General features: G+C 39.9%; 3 protein-coding genes across 6 annotated transcripts; 2 read left to right on the forward strand and 1 right to left on the reverse strand.

Moving 5' to 3' along the window:
* Atg7 (Autophagy-related 7) lies at positions 1-5,358 on the reverse strand. Of its 4 annotated transcripts, none has more exons than XM_018447216.1 (9): positions 5,235-5,358; positions 3,224-3,448; positions 2,448-2,925; positions 2,024-2,340; positions 1,644-1,944; positions 1,204-1,551; positions 960-1,075; positions 541-838; positions 1-329 (listed from the first exon to the last, which is right to left on the reverse strand). In XM_018447216.1, exons 2-9 carry the CDS (start codon positions 3,418-3,420, stop codon positions 288-290), a joined length of 2,097 nt encoding a protein of 698 aa, XP_018302718.1. In that variant the 5' UTR covers positions 3,421-3,448; positions 5,235-5,358; the 3' UTR covers positions 1-287. The 4 variants fall into 4 exon arrangements, with proteins under 4 accessions (XP_018302718.1, XP_018302717.1, XP_018302719.1 ...); XM_018447215.1 differs by lacking the exon at positions 5,235-5,358 and adding an exon at positions 3,831-4,088; XM_018447217.1 differs by lacking the exon at positions 5,235-5,358 and adding an exon at positions 3,913-3,948.
* Positions 5,359-5,453: 95 nt separating this feature from the next.
* aux (cyclin-G-associated kinase) lies at positions 5,454-13,016 on the forward strand. Its single transcript, XM_018447224.1, has 7 exons — positions 5,454-5,693; positions 6,898-6,959; positions 7,032-7,617; positions 8,133-8,935; positions 9,956-10,681; positions 10,791-11,954; positions 12,382-13,016. The coding sequence occupies exons 1-7, from the start codon at positions 5,570-5,572 to the stop codon at positions 12,487-12,489; spliced, it is 3,573 nt and encodes a 1,190-aa protein (XP_018302726.1). The 5' UTR covers positions 5,454-5,569; the 3' UTR covers positions 12,490-13,016.
* A 1,054-nt stretch (positions 13,017-14,070) lies between these two features.
* LOC108722226 (uncharacterized) lies at positions 14,071-20,988 on the forward strand. Its single transcript, XM_018447209.1, has 8 exons — positions 14,071-14,318; positions 14,844-15,377; positions 15,471-16,489; positions 16,563-17,430; positions 17,719-18,068; positions 18,541-18,907; positions 19,094-19,164; positions 19,322-20,988. The coding sequence occupies exons 2-8, from the start codon at positions 14,925-14,927 to the stop codon at positions 20,289-20,291; spliced, it is 4,098 nt and encodes a 1,365-aa protein (XP_018302711.1). The 5' UTR covers positions 14,071-14,318; positions 14,844-14,924; the 3' UTR covers positions 20,292-20,988.
* The last annotated feature ends 1,606 nt before the right edge of the window (positions 20,989-22,594 follow it).

The following is a 22,594-nucleotide window of genomic DNA, read 5'->3' on the forward strand; positions in this document are numbered from 1 at the left end:
ACATCAGTCGCACCTGACGGCGCGAACTTCACGTCCTGTGATTGGAAGATTTCAAAGGCTCACTATTTAAAAACTGTTGACCCCACAACATTTTGCTATTAACATTTTCGACTCAGTTTTTCATGAGGAATACGTACGTACCGGCATCTCCGGGTGGTCTGAATCATCCTGTATATGTATATTTATATAAAAACTGTGCAATTAACTTATATGTGAGATTCATATTATACATTTTCTTTTGTACGCATTTTATTATTTTGACTGTATCATTTATCATGGCTTCTTTTTCATGATTCATCTTCGCTCGAACTATCCATTGTATAACATAACTGAAAATTGAAAAATACATACGTAATGTAATACTAAATACAAATGCAAATGTACTACGTAAAGCAATAAAAATTTTTAATTTTTATTTATCAAAGTAAAAAAAATTTTGAAGCTAATCTATATAAACACAGACATAACGTTCCAATTTTTGTAAATATTTTTTTGTAATACTTTAGACGCACTTGACTGTTTATGCATATCATTATATACCTCATCCAGATCTGGTCTTTTCAGTATTTCCTCGAGTCCTGATAATTTCTCGAGATAATTTGGGATATTGCAAGCGTCAAGCACGAAAGCAAAACCACGATGTCGATACTCCTTGATCAAAGGGGTCGAGCAAGCTGTACAAAACGGGGATCTATGTGTGACAGTCAGCTTCATTTCGTGGCCCCAAAGCGAGCCCCGTATCGTGTGAGGTACGCCACCCAATAATCCTATCAGCGGATTGTCGATATTTTCTCGACAATCGTCCCTATCGTTATTCATAAGCGCTCTAGCTGAAATTCTAAAAAAAATTATGAAAAATTAAACCATTAAACCATCTACATATATATAAATAAAAATAAATTAAACTTTATTTAAACCGTATAAACAAAATCTGTATATTATGTTTGAATTTAATTTACCCTTGGAAATGTTGTGTTACTGCCATAAGTAATTCAACTGCTAGACCTGCAGCAATTTGCGATAAACCTGGTCGACTTACGGTACACTGCTGATCGAGCGTTCTATCAGTTTGTGACTAGAACAAAAATAACAATCACAGAATTAAAATATATCTTATTTAAAGTAGTTTATAAGGTGGTTAAAAAAAAGATTATGAATCTTTTCCGGGACTTAATATGATGTTAAAATAAAATATGTACTTACATTCCCGGGTTGCGTTACATCGTTACAAAAGTAACATCCAAGATCATGTCCTGCAGGGTTCTGTACCGTTAAATTAGGCGAAACAGAATCGGAAAGATCGCGCGTACCGTGTCGTTGTACCGTATACGAATCGAAGCCTAAAGCAGCATTGATAGCTATCTTATTCGTCGTGGCGCACAAGAGGGTTGGCAACCATCTGGCTTCACGTGAATCCAGAAGCAAGAATACCACGTCGTGGCTATTTACGAGTTCTTGAAGTTTGCTCACAGCCTCCCTAGTCGTTTCCATCATACTTTGGCCGACTACATGACCAGGCATGGGAATATGCAAGACCACACCTTCCACATTCTGCAACACCATGATTTTATTGACTGAATTGAATTACTTTCTTCAAAATATCGTCTCACAATGTAACAAGTGTTTAATAGATATATACTTGCCATACTAGGACGTATCCTAAGTAAAGCGTCTTTCGCGGCATGTGCTTTGTGCCGACGTTGTACTGCATCTTCATGCGTATACAGACTTTGGCGCACTGTATTGCTGTGTGAAACGGTAGAATTATCTACGAGCGTCATATTATTGATACCCCAGCCAAGAAGTACTCTTGCCACAGAACATCCAAGTGTACCGGCACCCAAGAGAAGGCATTGTAAACTACTGATCTTTTCCAAATCTAGATCAGGGACAAGGCGCCATTTCATCAATTTCAGATTTAAATTGATCGCTCTGTCTGACAGTCTAATATAACATACAAATATAAAAAGCACTTTTTAATTTGTATACATAAAAATCGTTGTGTTGAAAAACTTAAACTTACTTGGTAGGATCCATAATGTTAGATAAATCCGCGATGTTAGGACCCATTTTTCCATTTGCATTAGCTTCCCATCCTACTAAGTGTCCTTCGAAAATGGTTTCTCTCATAGTTTCAATATCTTTATCTTCTTTTATTCTAAGTATAAATATAACTGCAGTTTGCATTTTATCGCTCCTTACAGATAAGACTTTGATGTCACGTGTAAAGCAGTACGTAGGACAATGCCATAATAATAGGCACAAAAGATTTCGCAAGGGCCATCCAGGTTCTACACTTGCGCAAGGATCATAAAATGCAAAGTATACCTCTTCCTTTGCCTGATGAAGATAAATTTATTAATAACAAAAGTTTTCTTTATTATGTATAAAAAGAAATGAAAAATAAAAGCGTAACTTCATCAAACTGTAACTTCATCAAACTGTACCTGTTCTGAATCTTCTTTACTGCTAACGTTTAATTTCATATATTCAACTCCCTTTGATAAACTGTCAACATTCAAATCATCCTTTCCAGATACAAAAACTGTGAAGAAGTTTCTCGATCTTGCATCCAGCTGAAGAAAGCTTGCATGTAATTTATCTATTTGACTGGATGTAAATTCGCCAGACGCAAATTTCGTCGGTGCGACCAAATAAGTTTCCGGAAATGAGAAAGGAGTTGGATGTGCGGCCCAATAATGAAACTTATACTTCTTAAGATCCGAGTATGCAAATATTAAGAACATTGAAAGCCGCGAAGGCTCTTGCAAGGCTGTGCCATCTCTGATACTATCAATAATGTATTTGCCCATGGTGTCAATAAACTTCTCAGGATTTATCTGTCTGAATGCTTCATAGGTATTTGTGTTAATCATGTAGCCATAGCATGCTACTGCAGCATTATGAGAAGTTGTCTCCAGGTTTCTGAAACTCATCTAAATGGAGCTTATCCTGTTTATTACATCAACATAGTATTTACATATACATAATATTAATTATATATTATTATTTATACTCTAGTAACAATTTATTGATGCTATTTTGGTTAAATGTTTAAGATATATTCGGACATATATTCGGTTAATATTTGGACAATATTGTGCTAATAATTGTGTTACTAGAGATATTATTATTATTAAGCTATTATTAATATATATGTAAATTACATTACAAAACAGTTTATTTCTAAAAAAAAATATTCTAATGCCTGTGTAATACTTACTCATTAAATGACGTACAATCAAGTATTAATGGGTTAGTCCTCCCTTCATCCATCGGTTGAAGAGCAATACTTCCCCACACATGTATCTTAGCTTTCTCATCTAGTTTCAACTTGTCTATTTTCAATTCTGCAAATTTTGCCCAAAATGTTGGATCTGTTGCTGTTTTTAATTTTGTGAACCTTATTATTTCAGACATCTTTGGAAATTAATAAATTTTCTTAAATCTGAAGGACAAAAGAAACAGAAAATATATTACAACAAAAAAGCAATAAAAATACATGTTCCGTTATTATAAATAAAGATAAGATTTCACAGACACATTAAAACATCATACACACAAGAGTATTCGATGAAAAATATCTCTTTGGCATTGAATAATATCGCAGAAAAATGATATCGTATATCGCAAGTTTAGATTAATCTTATATCATTTCTGCATTATAATTATACATCAACTTTTATAAACACAATTTTTTAAGCTGACGAATGCAATGAAAAATGTAACAAACCTAAATATTTTAATAATGAATTATATCCTTCAAAAATAAAACATCTTTATCTATCTCTCTTTCTCTAAACTGCAAATTAATATTAATTAACACACACGCATATCAGAGTTGATTGTCAGCAACAATCGCTGCGATTATTGCATAAAAGCAAGTGGCAAATAGAAAGCGTGTGTATGAACCGTAAACAAAGATGAACGTCACAAACGTCACGTCATATCGCTGTTGCGTCTGCGTCCGCTGAAGTTAGGCACATTCTAGCGCAGTAGCGCGTCTCGTGCGCACCTAACTTCAGACATGAGGAAACGACAATGAACATATGCGCAAGTTGCGTTTCGCGAAAAGATATTTGAGTTTTTCATGAAAAGAATCGGAAAACTCGATCGAATGTTAATCATTGTTAATTATTTATTTATTAATAATTCATAAATTAGATTTTTATTGATATTTATCGACTTAACTTTAAAAAAAAAAGCGTTTCTTTCCGTTATAACATTTATCCTGATTACGTGTCTCAAACTTGACGCTTGTTTTATATTCTTTTCATTTCTATATACTCTAAATATTATTATTATTATTATCTCCTAAATTCTTGGAATGGAATTTCATTTTAAAGAGTGAAAATCGAGCCAATCTTAAAAAAGAGTGGCACAATTTTCAATGTTTAAGGCTGATTTCATTTTTTAGAATGAGATTCCACTTCAAGTAATTTAGGAGATAATAATAAAAATTGTAATAAGAATTTTAAAGATAATAAATAATTCATTAGAAGTGAAGCGCGCGGAACTTCATTTCATTCTAACTTCAGAGCGCTCGAAATATTTATCATTCTCTGTTATCCTCCATTGTTCTTCAATTCGTTAACGGGCGTGATCTCTTCGCGGAAAGAATTAATATAAATACTATCGGCGTGCAAGTGTGATCGCACGCTGCGTGAGCAAGTGGAGCGGGAGGGAAAGGAGTTAAAAGTGCATCGGGGCGATCGCGAAGATCGCGAGGACGATGATTCCGCAATTTGCAATCGGCGTCGCGGTTGGTTGCCGATACATTTCTCTTCGGAGCGGTACGACTATTGCTATCTTCAAAAATTTTTTTCGTGCGAAAGGTAAAATCTCTTGAGTCGAGTGTAAAATAGAATATCGAGTATATATTATAAAATTAAAGGTAACAAAATTATAATTAATTATAATGCTTTTATGTAGTTATCGTATTTGATATCGGCAAATGCGATCTCGGTCGGTGGCGCCTGAAGTTGGTCACCGATTAGAGATCCTATAATCAGAGTTGGCGAAAGCGGGCACAACTTCTGATTGGTTCTCTATCTTGGTCCACTCGGTATTCTTCGGATAGCTTCGTGTCTTTCCGACAATTTACATTATCGGAAAATGAGTGCGAAGAATAGAAAGAGATAGATAGCTATAAGCAGTGAATAAAACCTGTGTCAAAGAGGTTAAAAATCATTCCGAAATCTCGGACAAAGAGAAAATTAACAAATTACAATTACACAATTCGGCTAATTGATCAACTTGATTGGTTTCTTCAGGTATTGTCATCACGTATTGCCTGTCACGTATTCTAACACTTCTTGCACATGCGTTCATACGAGAAAGCAATATCTGTTACCACTCTCTATCCACCATTTTTTATTCATATTCGCCAAACTCTGATTATAGGATCTCTAGTCACCGACGCTGCGGCTGCGCGAGGCAGGCTGCGCGCGCCGAAGGTACCGTCGCGCCAATATGGCCGCACGGTATCGGCTGTCCGCAACGACGCGTCTGTGAGAGTGGGCTATCCGGAAGGGTGCCCAACTGCCTGCCGAGGCAGGTCCAGGGAAAGATGTCGGACTACCTGAGATCCGCGCTCGGGTACCTGAACGGCGGCACCGGCGGCAACGAGTACGTCGGTCAGATGTTGGACATCAACAATGTGAAACTGAGAGTGACGCGGCTGATTGCCGAGGGTGAGTCTATCATCTCCGGCTGGTACGAATTTCGGCTTACTGTCAGAAGTGTCAGATCACATCCCGGCGACACCTCCTATTCGCGATTACAGCCGATAAGGTCGACCATGTCCTACTTTTCTCGCGTCGAAAAAAATAGGCTGTAGACGATCGCGTGGGAAGGAGAGGAGAAAGGAGCTAGGATCTCGCCAATCTCGCGTGTGATATCTGTCCTTTTGTCATGTGTCAAGTATGTTTTGACACGCGGCCAGACAGCGCTAAGCACATCGCGATAATCTATTCTGACATTAGCGAGCATCATCTCTCCTTCTTTATCGCACGCATTTACATTCCACAGATTCTACTTTAGCTCGAATATTATCGGAATATTGCTGCTCATTCGTCAGTTGATAACTTATCGCCTATTTTCTTAAACGATCGTCTACGAGTTTTAAAATACAGGAGATTTCCTTTGTTCGGTTCTCGAGTTTGCAGCTTTCTTGAAAATGCATCGGAAAGCTATCTTGGTACACCTTTCTAATTATATTTAGAATCTATTGATTGTATTAATATAGCTCACATCAGTTGAATAGTCATACATTCTCTTTGTTTTGTGATGCTGAATATTGGAACTATCACAATACGCAGGAAGTTGATTTAGCAGAAAGTTTGTTTGTTTTTAAAAAATTTATATTATTATTTTTTTTTATTTGTAAAATGTAATTTTGCAAACTTTTGATATATGTGAAGTTATTTTGAAAAGTGGAAATTAAATAATATAGATGTTATGTGTATAATTCAAGTTTTCTTTAATTTTTTATTCTGACCATTCCATTTTTTGTTAAAATTCACTGAAATAAAATCTTTGTCTTTACTGGTAAATATGTAGAATAAAACTTAATTGTGAAATTATTATTCCAAAAAAATAGACGATTTATAGCTTAAATAAAATTATATTGTTGAATTTGTGAATATATGTAAAAGAATTTTTTTAGTTTGTTTTTACAATTTGTGTTTAATACTTAAAACAGGTGGACATTTATAGAAATTTGCAGCTTGAATTACTTTTTATATAAAATGAGAGCATTATTTAATCATAATAAATAATTTTTGCACATGATAAAAACATGAGCGAGATATATATATATATATATATAGTCCTCGTAATCGAATTATGTATCATTATTAACATTTAGATAATTTGTGGCAAACATCGTATCAACAGGTGGATGGGCATTGGTGTTTGCGGTAGAAGATGTCGCTACAGGAAAAGAATATGCACTTAAGGTAATTAAACTAGTTCAACATTGTTTTATAACTTACATTTTGTTGTATTGTAAAAAGATTTTTTTTTGTTAGAGACTTATCGCCGCTGATGAAGATGCAAACAGAGCTATTATACAGGAAATAGAAACATTAAAGAAATTGTCGAATCACTCAAATATTATTCAATTCTTGTATGCCCAACGATTGGAGCGAGAGGAACGAAAAGGATATGAGTACCTGGTTGTCACTGAACTATGTCCTGGCGGTACAGTAGCAGATATACTCAGAAGCGTGTCTGTGAACACGTTGACTCTCGCCCAAGTGTGCAAGATAGCCTATCAAGCTACACGTGCAGTACATCATATGCATAGCCAGCAACCAGAACCCCTTGTGCATCGAGATATCAAGCTGGAAAACTTTTTGCTCGGGAGAGACGGCCTTGTGAAACTTTGTGACTTTGGTAGCGCCTCGACTCAACAAATATTACCGGATCCATCATGGAATGCTCAAAAACGCGCCACTCTGGAAGATCAGATGGCCAAATGTACAACCCCCATGTATCGTGCTCCAGAAATGATGGATACGTGGAACAATGAACCTATAGGGCCTCCGGTGGACTGTTGGGCTTTAGGATGTATATTGTATTCTTTGATTACATTGCGGCATCCTTTTCCTGAAGGTGAGATAATCGACGATTTCCTAAGTACTAAGTTACTAACTAGAGCGTACAGATATTATAATTGATAATGAATGTGAAAGCATAAGATAACTTATTAGAAAGGATATAATAATATTTAAATATTCTCTTTGATTTTGAAGATACAAAGAAGTACATAAAAGTCTGATTTACACGATTTCAGATATGAATATGAAGTTTTTTTTATTTTTTTCTCAATGTTTCAACTTATAAAAAAAGTATATATATATATAAAGAAATAAAAAATTATTGGAGAAACTGTATCGTTAACAAGTATTTTCAGATACTATATAAACTTCAATATGTATGCTAATTTTAGGTTTGTTTTTTATTCTTACACTAGATTTTTCTCGCTAGAATTTTCTCGCTTTCGCCAAATATCAAGCATATATTTATTTCACTTGAAATTTCAAAACTGTACATTTTAGTTCAATTACAGAAACCCAATATCTTATTATAATACAATAATAGCATTTATTAAAGCATTTTTCGTGCAGGTAACAAACTAGCAATCGTAAACGGCAAGTATCCACCGTTACCACCCAATCCACGATACACATGTCTGCACGATCTGGTGAAGGGATGCCTACAAATCTCGCCCATACAAAGGTTAACAACAGCACAGCTCTTGGAACGTCTGGCGGCAATCGCCGAGTCGAACAATTTCGATCCCAGAGAACCGCCGCAGATTGAAGTCGCGATCAAGCCATCACCACCTCCGCGACCAACGCCACCACCACCACCATCACCATCAAGTGTGCCAACGTCGGTTCCTCGTTCAACCGCGCCGGTAACGATGCCGCCGCCGAGACCGGCGCCCGTGCAGACGACGGTGTCCAAGGTCCCGGCGACTCAGAGCTCGACCGGCCTATTCAATTCGCTGAGGGGCGGCGCTGGCAGCATTCTGCGTAATTTGAAAGATACCTCCAGCAAGGTGATGCATACCGTTCAACAGAGTATGGCCAGAACAGAACTGGACGCGAGTTATCTGACGTCGCGCATACTCATTATGCCATATCCGGCTGATGGGATCGAGTCCGCCTATAGGGCTAATCACATTGAAGATGTGAGAGTATTCCTCAATACCAGGCATCCACCGCCCGCCAAGATCCAGCTCTACAATCTATCCCGTGGCCGGCCGAACGTTACGCGACTCCCCGGTAGGCACATTGATTGCTCGTTTGCCTACGCCACTCCGGAATCGAATGCACCCATGCTATTCGCTCTGTACCAGATCTGTCAAGATATCTATCAATATCTGAACGCTGACTTCAATCACGTGGTGGTGCTATACTGTACTGTGAGTATATCGCAATTTAAATTAAGATACTGGTGCAAAACTTGCGTTTTTTAGTCCCAATAAACTTAGCTCAATGATTAAAGCTCAGAAAGATCCTTTGCCGGCAGATTGCAAAAAAAAAATGTGATTTATAAAATTCTGTGTAATGATTGTGACGCGTCCTACATTGGACAAACATGTAGATAACTTAAAACGAGGATCTCGGAACATAAAAATGACATTAATAGAAAAAAAAATTAATCATACAGTAGTCACGAATCATAAAATGTTTCACAATCACGATTTCGACTGGAATAATGTTCAAATTTTAGACATAGAACGCAATTACAACAAAAAATTAATATCTGAAATGATAAATATTAAACAACAAAAGAACGAGATTAATTTAAACAATAATACTGAGTTACTTTGTCCCTCTTATTTTTGTTATCTGACCGACCACTAGGGTCTTAAGCGAAAATATAAACACAATTTATATTCAGTACGACGACAGACAACGTAACATAGATATCATGTCAATTTATCGTCTAATCTTAAAATGTATAAAAACTACTCGTTTATCGCAATTCGTACTGGTGCAATGACTGTATTTGTTTCTGACGTACTCCTGAGGTGATTCTCCACATCAATATTCTATAAGCCGTCTTTTTTTATATTGTCTTGAGTCTAATTTTAATTTAATTTTAAGATCAAATACCGGTGACTATTCAGCTTTCAAACTGTTATGGAATTTCGATGTAACCACAGGATGAACATATGATTCGTAATTTTAAATTGTATATTGCATTCGTTGAAGATGGCTAGAAGTTAGCCGAAACGTTCGAATAAATTCAATAGATATCAAGTTTGAAGAATATATTTTTATATCAATTCTTGCGCACTCATTACAGCGCCGATTCTTAAACGCCCTATTCTTAACCTTTATTTGTGTTAATATTAAGGAATCTTATTTTTGTAAGTATTGTTAAATTAAGCGCTTGCTAAACACAATAACGCGATTATCCTGGTTTGTCTTTCCAGGACGGATATCGAGCGAGCGCCACAGTGGCATGCACTCTGCTGATCCATTGCAGGGCCTTGATCACTGTTGAGGAAGCGATCGCTCTGTTCACAACGAGACGCTGCCAGCCGCCGCATTTGCAACCTTCCGAACTACGCAGCATTAATTACATGAGTATGCTCAGCGGCGGCCGGCCTCCGCATACAAAGCCACTGGTTCTCCGTTCCGTTATCGTACAGCCGGTGCCGTTATTCACCAGAGCGAGAGATGGTTGTCGACCATACATAGAAATTTATAGTAACGGCGCGTTGGTCTTTACGACGAAGAAGGCTAATTACGAAGAAATGAAGCTGTTTGGAATGATGGAGGGCAAGGTCTGCCTGATTCTAGGAGACGCGGCTGTACGCGGTGATGTCACTCTAGTGATATACCACGCCAGGCAGCAGCTCGGCCGTGTAATTGGTATTAAAATCGCCTCCCTACACTTCCATACTGGATACGTGTCCATCACTGAGAGCTCCTTGACATTTGAGAAATGCGATCTGGACGATGCTCCCGAGATCGGCGGCAAGTTCCGTATTGTGCTGAACGTCATGATAGGCGAGGAAAACTCGAAACTGTCGAGGGTGCCGGCGCCGTGGGAAGCAGAAACATGTGTCAAGCTCGTACCGGATCCACTGTTTGGTTCGACATTGGAAATGGAAGAAACTCTGGAGAACTTTAGGACAGCTTCTCATCAGGAAGAGGTAGAATGTTTTGTTATTATCAGATACATTATAATTATTTAGTTTTTTATTAAAGAGTACAAAACATTGGAAAGTTGATGATAATCGGTAATAATTGATGTTATTGCAGGCTCAGAAAGTATCGTCGAGTGAAACCGATAAGATTTCACAACACGAAGCGGTGCCTCAACAGCCGGAACAGCCGAAGGAGGAAGAGCCAATCAAGATCGAAGAAAACAGCTTTCAGGAGGCTGATTTATTGAATCTCGGCATGCCAGATAATACCAATAATACCTCAAATACTCCCGCCACCGCGGCGGCAAATCCAGGATTAGATATCTTTTCTAGTTCTAGTCAGAACGAAAGCGATCTCTTGGGTGGTTTCGGCGTGTCGGCGTCGCAGGCTGAGGCCGCCAATTCGATACCCTTAATTAACAATAACGCCTCGACTGACTTACTGTTCGGACACGACAATTCCGCGACGAGGAGCAACAACACAAACAATTTGAACAACAGCAATTTGAACATGAATGATTTATTATTCGGACAGAATCAAACAACGTCAAGCAATGTTAAGGAAGTCAACGACCTGATGTTTGATCCACTGGGCGAGAACGTTTCAGGCAATCTTCTCGGCGGTGTCGCGACAGGTACCGCGAAGCCGAACACCGCCAAGAGTCCGAATTCCGAAGAGAACTTCCCACGAAATGCCAGCGTGCCGAACTTCGCCGCTCAGGCTAACAAGGATCCATTCGCTAATCTGGCCGGATCATTGGGCGCTGGTCTGGCGGGCAGTTGGAACGGCACGCCGAGAAATTCGAATACTCCGCAGTCGGCAAGTCCAGCGCCTGCGAGCACGCCGATCCATTCCAGCCCGAACACAATGCACAAAACCAATGCGACGACCAATGAGGCCAACGGCGCAAACAGCGGCGCCTCGGACATATTCAGTGGTAAAGCGAAGGAAAAGACGAGCGGCGATGCGTTTGAGGATCTGCTCGGCAGCCAGGGATATAATTTCTTCAGTTCGCGCAAGGCGGATAAAGATAGCCCGAAGACAATAAATCAGATGCGAAAGGTGGAAGCGGCCAAGTCGATGGATCCCGATAGGTTAAAAATCGCTGAGTGGACAGAGGGCAAGAAAGGAAATTTACGGGCCTTACTCTGCTCCCTACACACGGTTCTATGGCCGGAGGCTGAGAGGTGGCAACGTTGTGAAATGCATCAATTGGTCACGGCTGCGGACGTCAAAAAAGCTTATAGAAAAGCTTGCTTGGCTGTACATCCAGACAAGGTATTTGAATCTTGTCATTTTTATTTTATATAAACATTATTATTTACACAATCCTTTTTATTGTGTGAATATCAATGTGTTTTTTATATTATTTACAAAATAGTAACATCTTTTAATTCGTTAATAAATGTTAAAATAATTGATTAATAATAACAATGGTATATAATATTTTGTATACTTAATTATTAATGTAATTACATTTTTTTTTTAACTTTGATGAAATTAAATTAAATATTAAACAACGGAAATATATTTTTAATTAGTATATTTTTTTAAATAATATGATAAGCATGAATAAGCTGGCAAAGAGAAAAATAAGAAATTAGTTACTCTAAATAATTATTTTGATAATTAAACATTAATTTTGTTAAAGTAGTTTTTAATTCAAAAGAAAAAAATTTAACACGAATCTGTTTCTGTGTTGCAGCAAGCAGGCACAGCAAACGAGAATGTAGCAAAGTTGATTTTCATGGAGTTGAACAATGCGTGGAGCACGTTCGAGAACGATGCATCGCAGCAAAATCTATTTAGCTAATTTTAATGATTGTTATCCGTTATTGAGAACCTGTCTTTGTAATTAATTTAGTTCCTAGCGGAAGGGGAGCTAAGATTGGGGCAGGAATCTCGTTATCCATGAGATGACTGCATCCATGTAACTGCATTCCGACAACGTTATTTTAGCTGTAGAGAGAAAGACAGGGTGCGAAAGAAAGAGAACGAGAGAGAAAGTAAAGTCTTCAGAGGCGACAGCGAGTTCGGCGAAGCGGTGCTTCGGGACGCGTCTCCTTATTGTTTCAACGCCTTGTAAACCTAGTTAAAATGCTCCCAATTATGGCAGTGCAGCATAACGTATATGTATATAACGCAAATGTACATTAAAAAGAGGATCCCAAATATACGAAGCTATTTTCCGGCCGAAAAGAACTTTGCACTATTGTCCACTGAAGATTCGAGGATTGCCGTAGAGGTATTCCGTACGTCATGATATTTATCATTATCTTAACTATGAAAAAAATTGCAATAACAAAAACATTGTGCAATGCTATTAAATTGATGTAATACAGTACTATATGTTTCTGTTACGAAATTTATAAAATCATATATATGCGTAATTATTACTATACAATTGTGCAATTTTATTTTTTCTGATAATTAGGACACGGAATACCATTACTGGTAAACAAGATACTAATAGAAAAAAATCTTTAAACAGAATAAGCCGTTTTCAGTACATTTAATTTATAATTAATTTTGTTAATAAAATTAAATAATTTTGTAAATAAATTATTTTGATTAATTTAATAATTTAATAGAAGCATGAAACGTTATATAAAAGAAACTTAAAGTTGATACAATTCATTTTCAAACTTTGATGTGAATAATGTCAGTTTTTCTTCAATCACAGTGTCCTAATATGTTTTGATTTAATTTTAATAGAGATTCTTTGACTAATTTTTAAAATAAAACTTTTCTTAAGTAAAAAATTTTGAAGATCATTGTTACAGTTTTTTATCCTTATTAATTAAGTTTTGAATTAAAGGTAAAACAAAAAGAAGTGTTTAGTTGAATTTAAATAATACGTTTAATAAGTGTGTTCTATGTTACTTAATTGTTTGAAAATGTAGTTTGAGAAAATTTTATATTTGTCCACAGATTTAAAATTGTGAGCAGACTAACAACGAAATAAAAACCGAATATTTCTTTATACAATCCTAAAGTTTCCAGTCGAACCCCTTAAGTCCTGATTTACATATTTTATTTTTCTTCCATATGACATCATCTACAATTATCATACTTTTATAACTCGAAATTATTATTTTCTTTACTTATATTGCTCAAAAAAGGATTCAAGTTGTCCAAAGAGACATTACGAAATCAGGTCACAACTTCTGCGACACTTTGTATTAGGAAGAGCTCAAGAAATCCGTTCTTTTTTAATTCATAAGACACTGTGAGAGACATTTATAACGGGCGTCAGCAAAATCCATGAGTGTTAGTGGCATTGTCAGAGAGCCACCGATATACGCAAGGATACACATACCAAGGGAGACAGGCGCAATACATGAGTATGCCACGAGCGCGCTCGTGTGGACCACAGGATGCCACAAGGGTGAAATTTAAAGGGAGGGGCTGCTCTCGCGAAAATGGCCGTTATGCACGGGGTAGATCGTCCGGGGGTGGACAAGTGACGGGTGGCTCATCGTCCGTGTCCTCCGCACCGACCAATTGACCGAGTGCCTCGCGACGATTGACACGGTTTACCCGATCGACGGCTATTATGCGGCGGTGGCTAAAAAGCGATCCCTGCTCTGCTCTTCTTAAACCCCCACCAGACGCGCGACCTTCTATCCCTTCCGTCAAGAGGTAAGGTCGTCTCTGTTTTGTGCATTCTCGAAACACGTACGGATTACAATTTTTAGAATGTGATTTAGAATCTCTTTCCTTTGAAATGTGTGCACGTTATAACGCGAATCTATGTGCTTGTTGTGTCGAAAAAGTTATTTTGACAAATGCAAAAAAGAAAGTGGAACAGGGTAACTACCCTTGTCAGGTGAAAGATACTATTAGAAATCTTTTACTTATTAATTGTTGATATTAACAAATTATTGTTTAATTCGCGTTTTCTTTGTAGTACATACAAAAATGGATTACTTTTTTATATATATTTATAACAGTGCGAGATAGATAATTATAAGTATCTTATGCTGGGAAAATTCTTCATGTGAAGTGTAATTTAAAAATAATTTGAATTATACATCATGCACACGATAATATTAGATTGAAATGCTGACAAATATTTGTTAATAGAAACTTATCTGCCATATGTATTAATATATTAATGACACACACATTAAAATAGTATTTTTAAACGAAAATGTTTTGTTACAGATTAGGCCCACGCTTCAGCAATGTACATCAAAAAAGCTAAATAGAAAAAGAGGAAGGGGAGCATAAGGAAAATTGAGGAAGATGCCTAGCTCCTATACTGGAGTTGTAATCCTCCTCTTGTTAGGGACTTCTGTGTCAGTATCCGGTACTGCGGATGCTGCCAAGTCTCTGAGAGCGGCAAAGGCCAGGCTCAGATCGTCTTACGCATCGTGGCGGATAGTGGTATGTTTAACTCAGCCTCAGACTCCTTTCAAGGCAGACGTACAGAAAGCATGGGAGGAAGCGAGACTGGAATCTTTTCATGCGGACATGGATGTGTCATATATAGAAACAAGGATGACACCCATGACAGATTCCTTGTTATATCCCTTGTCAGTGTTAAACAAATTTTGTACAGACATCGAAGGCGGAAAGACAGTATTAAGCCTTATTATAGGGGGAGGATCGGCAGCCAGATTTCTCGTTACGGCTGCTGCCGCCTTGAACCTTCCAGCTCTGTGGTTACCGTTTACGCACAGAGACTTTCTTCGCCAGGTACACATCCACATTCACGAATTTTGTCGCTCATATAATATAACGATGTCTTATAATGTAAAGATAATAAAAGCGATAACTTTTCTTTTACAGGGAAATCTTGGCCGGTTTGAGAACCGTATAGGTTCGAGTCCCAAAGAAGTCGGAGCAGCAGCTGCCGCTTTAATGCATCGGGCTAATTGGCATGCGTTTACTCTCCTCATTGATACTACCCTCCTGCCCGTCACTCATCTTTTACAAACAAATCCACCAACGTTGACACCTCGTGCGATTATACACCTTCCGACAAACGACAGAACTCTAAGATTAAGGCTGAGGCGGGTAGCTGAAGAGAGTGGCAGTGGCGGAGTCATAGTAATGGCCTGCGACCTGAACAACGCCCGGAAAATTCTCGGTGCAGCCAGCAAGTTCGAAATGCTCTCGGGCAGATTCTTGTGGCTCTGGCTAGATCTTAAGGCGGAACTGCGACCGAACGAGCCCAACATCATTAGTTCGCATCTTCTTCACAGCTCGCGTGTCGCCGTTGCGACCAACGAGAATTTACCGCCGTTGGAGCGAACGATAAATCTCGCGTCAGACGATAAGCGACTGCCCCCATTGAATCCGCTGCCTAGTCTGGCCAATGATATACATCGGTTGCAAGAGTATAGATGGCGAGATGAAAAGATCATGACCAAGCGAGAGGACAAAAGTTTCAATTTTGAGGATGAAGAGGAGGTCGTGAGACTCCCAAGTGACAGGGAACTTAATTCCAAGAGTTTCATGCCGGTCGGGATGCTTGCGCTCAGACCGTCTGGTATCAAAATCATGGGCGGTGATACCATACTGACTAGAATGCTGAGAGAGACCTCGCAGGCTTTGGACGAGACTTTCCTGGAAACAAAGATGAGACTGGGTCGTATGCGCGAAGCGCAGATCAAAGAACACTTTGTACCGGAATGCTACTCCGATCGTAATGCTAAATTCATGAAGAGCGACGCGCGAGAAAATGTATCTGCAATTTTGACGAGTAAGTTGAGGAAATCCATGGGACAAATCTCCAAGGACAAGGCAGAATTCCAATTGCTGAATTTGCAAGCCGTTAGGTTTCCCGGGAATAAGACTCAATTAAGGTTCAACTTTTTCTTAAGATATTTGTATCTATCGCTAGAAGATGGAATAATCAATGTTATCGATGTTTAACAGGTGGACTAAGGTCGGCACTATCAAGGGAGGCAGGGAAGTCCGTTTAGATACCATAATCTGGCCGGGCGGCGGCATCATGCCGGCATATCTCGAGCAGGGTGGCGAAAAGGTCGGGATGCCGATTTATAGTATCGTGACCGTGCAGGCATCACCGTTCACTATGATCACGAATTTGCAAGAAGGTTTCTGTTTGCGCGGCCTCATCTGCCGGCAGGGTAAAACTGTGATGTGCTGTTATGGCCTGAGTATGGACCTGCTGTCTTTGGTGGCGCGCGAGCTTGGATTTCGTTTCAATCTATATCTAGCGGAGGATGGATTGTTTGGCAAACAGAACAACCGGAACGGCACATGGAATGGCGTGATGGGTGAGCTGATGTCCGGTCGGGCACAGCTGGCGTTTGCGGCCTTGAGTGTATCCACCCATCGTGCCAAAGTGGTGGATTTCACCACGCCGTACTATTTCAGCGGCGTGAGTTTTCTCACGGCGCCGAAGCTACGTTCTGAGATACCGCTATTTGCGTTTCTGTTCCCGTTCAGCACGGAGCTGTGGATTGCCGTGTTTACGTCACTGAATCTCACCGCGATCGCCGTTGCTCTCTACGAATGGTTTAGCCCGTTCGGCTTGAATCCCTGGGGCAGGCAGCGCAGCAAGAACTTCTCCATCGCCTCCGCGCTGTGGGTGATGTGGGGCCTCCTGTGCGGCCACCTCGTGGCCTTCAAGGCGCCAAAGTCTTGGCCTAACAAGTTTCTTATTAACATTTGGGGCGGCTTCTCCGTTATCTTTGTGGCCTCGTACACGGCTAATATAGCCGCCCTTATCGCCGGTCTCTTTTTTCATTCTGCAGTGAGCAATTATCATGATAAAAGCGTGAGTATCTTGGCTCTTTATAAATTCACGAATGTTTATAAATGATAAGAATTAATGTAAAAAGTAAAAGAAAAAGAATTTCTGAGAATAATAACTATTTTCTGTTAATAATTTAATAATTATTTAATAATAATTGTTCACGTAAAATTCATAATTGTTCAAATTAAATATTATTATTTAATATATGTCCATATATAATGGTTTTGAGATTTAAATAGCAAAAGAAAATATTTTTTTGTTCTAGTTTTCGGTCATGTGTGTGGATTTAGATTTTTTAATATATTACAGTTGTTGTCACAAAGAGTTGGTGCACCGAGAGCTTCCGCGGCCGAATATTACGTACAAAAAGCGAATCCGGAATTATGGTCTCACATGGCTCGGTATTCCTTGTCGAACGTCGCCGAAGGCGTGGAAAAATTGAGAAACGGCACCCTGGACATCTTAATCTCGGATACGCCGATTCTGGATTATTATCGGGCGACCGACAATGGTTGCCGCTTGCAGAAAATCGGCGATACTATCAACGAGGATACTTATGCAATCGCGCTTACGAGAGGACATCCCTTGAAAGAAAGCATATCTAAAATTATAGCGAATTATACAAGCAACGGGTTGCTCGACATTTTGCAAGAAAAATGGTAAGCGATGCACAAAAATAAGTACAAAAATTGGATAATCAATATCGGGTTCGCGTGCGATTTTTCTTTTTATTTGCGCGATAACGAGAGCGTAATAATTACCTTAGACGAAAATACATTAGGTGATAAATAAAGTCCGACGCGCAGAATATATGCACTACGCGAGAAAAACATAAGCAAGTATGTTATTTATCTCTTTAAAAACTCATCTCGCATAAAATCAATTTATTTTGAAAATTACACGTGTCTTGAATATAGTTTATTATATATATTAAACACACACACACAAACACACACACACACACACACACACACACACATTATATAAATTTATCTGTTAGTTTACATCTATTAGTTTTATATATTTTATACGTTTTTTTATATGTTTATATAACAATGAGATCATCAGTATTAAAAAAAAGGTATTAAAATCAGTGAGGTAAACACTTTATATAAAGCGAGCTAATTTCAGGTACGGCGATCTACCTTGTCTGAGCGGTCGAGCAGGGATGGACTTAGATTTTGACCCGGGTGGTCAACCCAGGCCACTGGGAGTTGCATCCGTGGCTGGAGTATTTTGCCTGCTCGGGATGGGTGTAGTGCTTGGATCCATTATATTGGCGGGAGAACATCTTTTTTACAAATACACGCTGCCGCGATTGCGGCACAGACCGGAGGATTCCATCTGGCGTAGCCGCAACGTCATGTTCTTCTCGCAGAAGCTGTACAGGTTTATCAACTGCGTGGAGTTGGTCTCGCCGCATCATGCCGCTCGCGAATTGGTGCACACGGTGCGACAAGGCCAGATCGCATCGCTTTTCCAGAAGAGCGTTAAACGAGTGCGTATCCTCGACTTTTTAAGTGGCCCACAAGTTCGCGAATTGAATGTGAAAATGTAAAACTTTAAATAATTGAAAAACTTAGAGATATAGTTTATTTTTCTTACTTGAAAATTTACGTTTGCATAATTATGGACGGTATATCTATTTTAATTTTTAAATATTTACAATGTTTCCATGTTCCAGAAGGAACATGAACAACGTCGTAGACGTAAGAGCAAAGCACAGTTCTTCGAGATGATTCAGGAAATTCGAAGGTAAGGAAATACAATTTTCAAGCTTGTCAAAAGAAGAAACAATTTTTTTTCTCTGTTGATGAAGCTAAAATTTTTTCATAATCCATCACATCAGAATAGAACAATAGAAGAGGGTATCAGAGTGCAAGAAATTTCTGAATATTTAAATTTCTTTCAGAGTACAACAAGAAGAAAAGATCGAGACGGTACCCGAGGAGAACGATACCGCCAAGACTGTGAAAAAAGACGAAAAATTGGGAAAAGGTAGAGAGAGGAGTCGCAGCAAGAGTCCACTGATGCCTCGAAGTCCTAAACGATCGGAGAAGAGTAGAAGCTCGACGAACTTGTCGGCATCTCGTCTAGGATTGTCGCCGGTGAGTCTCGACGCGCCGATGAAGCCGCGCGAGTTCACGCTCAGCAGCACTAATTTACGCGCGAGGAGTCCGCTAGAGACGGTAGGCCGTAGATTGAGCCACGGAGACGGCGGATCGCCGCCACCGCGTCTCGCTAGCTTTGGCGGCAGTGCGACTCTGCGTCCGTTAGCACCTACTAGAAGCGATTCGACCGGCGGTGGCACACCGACCATTCGTCGTGATTCTACCGCTGGGGGCGGCGGCGTGCCAACGCCGAGATATCCTCGCAGCCCGGCCAAGCGAGGCCAGTCCTTCCCGGTGTTCGCCACTTTGAGACCTCCGCATTCGGCTGGCTACCAGTCCAGGAGCCCGCTATTATCGCCGAACAGCGAACTCACATCCGCCATCGGGAGAAAGTTATCGCGCGAGTGGGGCTCCGGGACTATTGACCTCACCAGGTCGTCGGAGGCTATAGGCAGCGGTAGTGGCGGCGGTGGAGGTGGTAGTCGTGGTTCAACGTATACCCTGAATCAGGAAATGACGCTTTCCTTGAGTCGTTCCGGCGAGGAGAAGACCCAAGAGGAAGCGTTATCGATCAAGAAGCCCATACGACGCGCCAGGAGTCACGAGAATCGCGACAGTAGTAAGCTAATGGCAGACCTGCCGTCGCCGAGATTGACCCAACCAGTGGTGGGCGGTCAGTTCGTGAGCGAGCGAACCAAGAAGCAGCTGGACTCTGAGCTGAAGGCCATTCTAACTGCCAGGGCCCACCATCGCGATCTGCATCCTCCTTGATAGGAAACCGCCCCGTATTAAGGGAGAGTTCTTGAAAGCAGTTCGGCTTTTGGAGGATTGCTGAGCCTTTGAGGGGCTTTGGTTGATTTTAAGCAATATCAGATTTATAGGTCAATTTGTTAGAGGAATCACCGACAATTTATCAGAGAAACTAAGAACTAGCCACAGGCATGGCGATGCGAGTAAATGGAAAGAATTTTCTGTTGTTGGAGTGGGGGGAGGAATAAGATAAAGAGGATGGAAAAAAGATCTCTTTGATTGTTCATACGTTGTTACGTACATTGATAATATAGGATAAACAAAAGTGCTATAAACTCTAGTAGTGATGTCTTAAATAGGTAGCGAGACACATACGAGTACTAAGATATTTTCTTGTTGACATTTTAACTCTACATTAACCGGCAGCCTGGGGTGAGTCTCTCTCGATTGCTATGGTACCAGATATTGTACGCTGCAGCGTTTCTCAACTCCGATCTTGGACGAATTCCGTCATGATCTTAGTATGTAGTGGGTAGAGCTCTTTCAAAAATTATCTTAAAACCAGTTTATGCAAAAAAATGACATTCATCAGGTTAGGTCTGTCCAAGTTTATCGAGCGGGTCTCCATCCGCAACCATTCGCACCACTGACTCCCAGCGACGGCGATCGATTAGCCGTACACCAAGCACACGAATACAACGAACACGATGATTTATGGATGCAGCATCGGGCATCTATTCCCATTTATTGTTTCTTTCTGGCGGTGACGATGGAGAGACGGGGGCATTTCGCTCGTGAATAAAAACTCGGACAGGCCACGCATACTAGGATAATCCGTTCCTTCGGGGAGTGTAAATATCTCGAGACACAGACTGTCGTTTCTTCGATATCTCTCGTCTGTACTGAATATTGTAAATACGGCGGAACTCTTATTCCGGATACCTCGTTATAGGCAAGGCGTGTAAAGCGTAGCGAAAGTTGAGAAACGCTGATCTACCGAACCTCGTCGAATTGGACTGCATACTGCCACTTTAATAATTTCTGTGACTGCGGAAGGAGAGAGACTCGCTCGATGGACTCTCGGCGTAGAATGACCACTTAACGCGAGATAATATGTATTAAATCTTACAATTATCGCGCATAGGAAGGAAAGGATTTGAAGGTCTGACGGAATTGTAATCGAGTTAACGTATATATTCGCGGGTTATTTGATACTTGAAATCGGACCCGGCAAGAGGACTGGGAGTGAATACCTAAACTAAGAAGGATCTTCTTTTTCGCAGCCACGTCGCGAATCCCTCGTGACATTGCAATTATCTCCTAAAGCAGTGCCAAACGTCAGTATTAACTTCGTGACTCAGTATTGACTTCGACTTTTGTTTGCTTTCATCCGACATGAGAGATGTGTAATAGAATGTATATTTTAGGTAGATAAGCGCCGGGGTCCGGTATTATGCGATAACTTTGCTCGTTCGTTCGTTGTGCGACTTGGTAAATCTCTGACCTCGTGGTTGGCGAATTTATCGATTTCTTCCGACGGTTTTACTAGATTGATAGGTGAAATTTTATTCAGGAATTGTAAATGAAACATTATCGGAATTGAATAATTGTTACTGATCGATGTGCATGTCTCCCATCTTCGTCTATCGAATTCTTTCGATTCACTTGATGAAAAAGGGGGCGAACTCACGTCTAGTCTCATTATTATTCAACTTAGATAGTAGAACATGGATGTGCGTGGGACTAAAAAGATTTAAAAAAAAAAGGAGGAAGACAAGATTCGATTTAATTAATTTAAAGAGAACGGGAAGATTCATATGAGCGAGGCCTTAGAGGAGTAGTCGTATCCGCCCAAAAAAAAAGATACTTTACTTAAAACTAGTACTGTACTGTACTCGAATATTTCACTATATTATATTGTACGATAGAGTATAATATAGACATTTAGTTTCATAGTTCTCCTCGGTAGAACGCTATTGTATTCAGAAAATTTAAACTAAATTCCTCGTCGAGTCCTTAGTGGGTAGATCTCTCCGTGTGTGAGTGTACGTGCGACAATTTTCCCAGAAACGCGGCGGCGACGGTCGCCGACGGTTGAACGCGGACGAGCCGCCGTGGGAGCAGACTATACTTTTCCGGTAGAGCTAGAGCGTCATTGTCCTCGTTAAGTAGGTCGTCGCTAGTCGTAATCTCGAGGGTGGTTCCTTCGGTCCTACGTGCGTCAATTCGACGCGACGCGATGCGTTTTGCGTCACGTCGCGTCGCGCCGGAGCCGCGCATTCGAAATCGATGAAAGTGTCCTGAATGATTGCACCTACGAAGGG

Source organism: Mycetomoellerius zeteki, unplaced genomic scaffold, assembly GCF_001594055.1.
Source record: "Mycetomoellerius zeteki isolate Tzet28-1 unplaced genomic scaffold, Tzet1.0 scaffold2, whole genome shotgun sequence".
Lineage (NCBI taxonomy): Eukaryota > Metazoa > Arthropoda > Insecta > Hymenoptera > Formicidae > Mycetomoellerius > Mycetomoellerius zeteki.

What these genes read in the sequence shown, in the direction of transcription:
- Atg7 (XM_018447216.1), bottom strand. Translation starts at nt 3,420, where the DNA reads ATGTCTGAAATAATAAGGTTCACAAAATTAAAAACAGCAACAGATCCA. An exon ending in GTAAAGAAGATTCAGAACAG is followed by an intron (nt 2,341 to 2,447) that starts GTACAGTTTGAT and finishes TATCTTCATCAG; the next exon opens with GCAAAGGAAGAGGTATACTT. An exon ending in ATGTAACGCAACCCGGGAAT is followed by an intron (nt 1,076 to 1,203) that starts GTAAGTACATAT and finishes TTTTTGTTCTAG; the next exon opens with TCACAAACTGATAGAACGCT.
- aux (XM_018447224.1), top strand. Translation starts at nt 5,570, where the DNA reads ATGTCGGACTACCTGAGATCCGCGCTCGGGTACCTGAACGGCGGCACC. An exon ending in GACGCGGCTGATTGCCGAGG is followed by an intron (nt 5,694 to 6,897) that starts GTGAGTCTATCA and finishes TCGTATCAACAG; the next exon opens with GTGGATGGGCATTGGTGTTT. An exon ending in TGGTGGTGCTATACTGTACT is followed by an intron (nt 8,936 to 9,955) that starts GTGAGTATATCG and finishes TTGTCTTTCCAG; the next exon opens with GACGGATATCGAGCGAGCGC.
- LOC108722226 (XM_018447209.1), top strand. Translation starts at nt 14,925, where the DNA reads ATGCCTAGCTCCTATACTGGAGTTGTAATCCTCCTCTTGTTAGGGACT. An exon ending in GGGAATAAGACTCAATTAAG is followed by an intron (nt 16,490 to 16,562) that starts GTTCAACTTTTT and finishes GATGTTTAACAG; the next exon opens with GTGGACTAAGGTCGGCACTA. An exon ending in ATGATTCAGGAAATTCGAAG is followed by an intron (nt 19,165 to 19,321) that starts GTAAGGAAATAC and finishes AATTTCTTTCAG; the next exon opens with AGTACAACAAGAAGAAAAGA.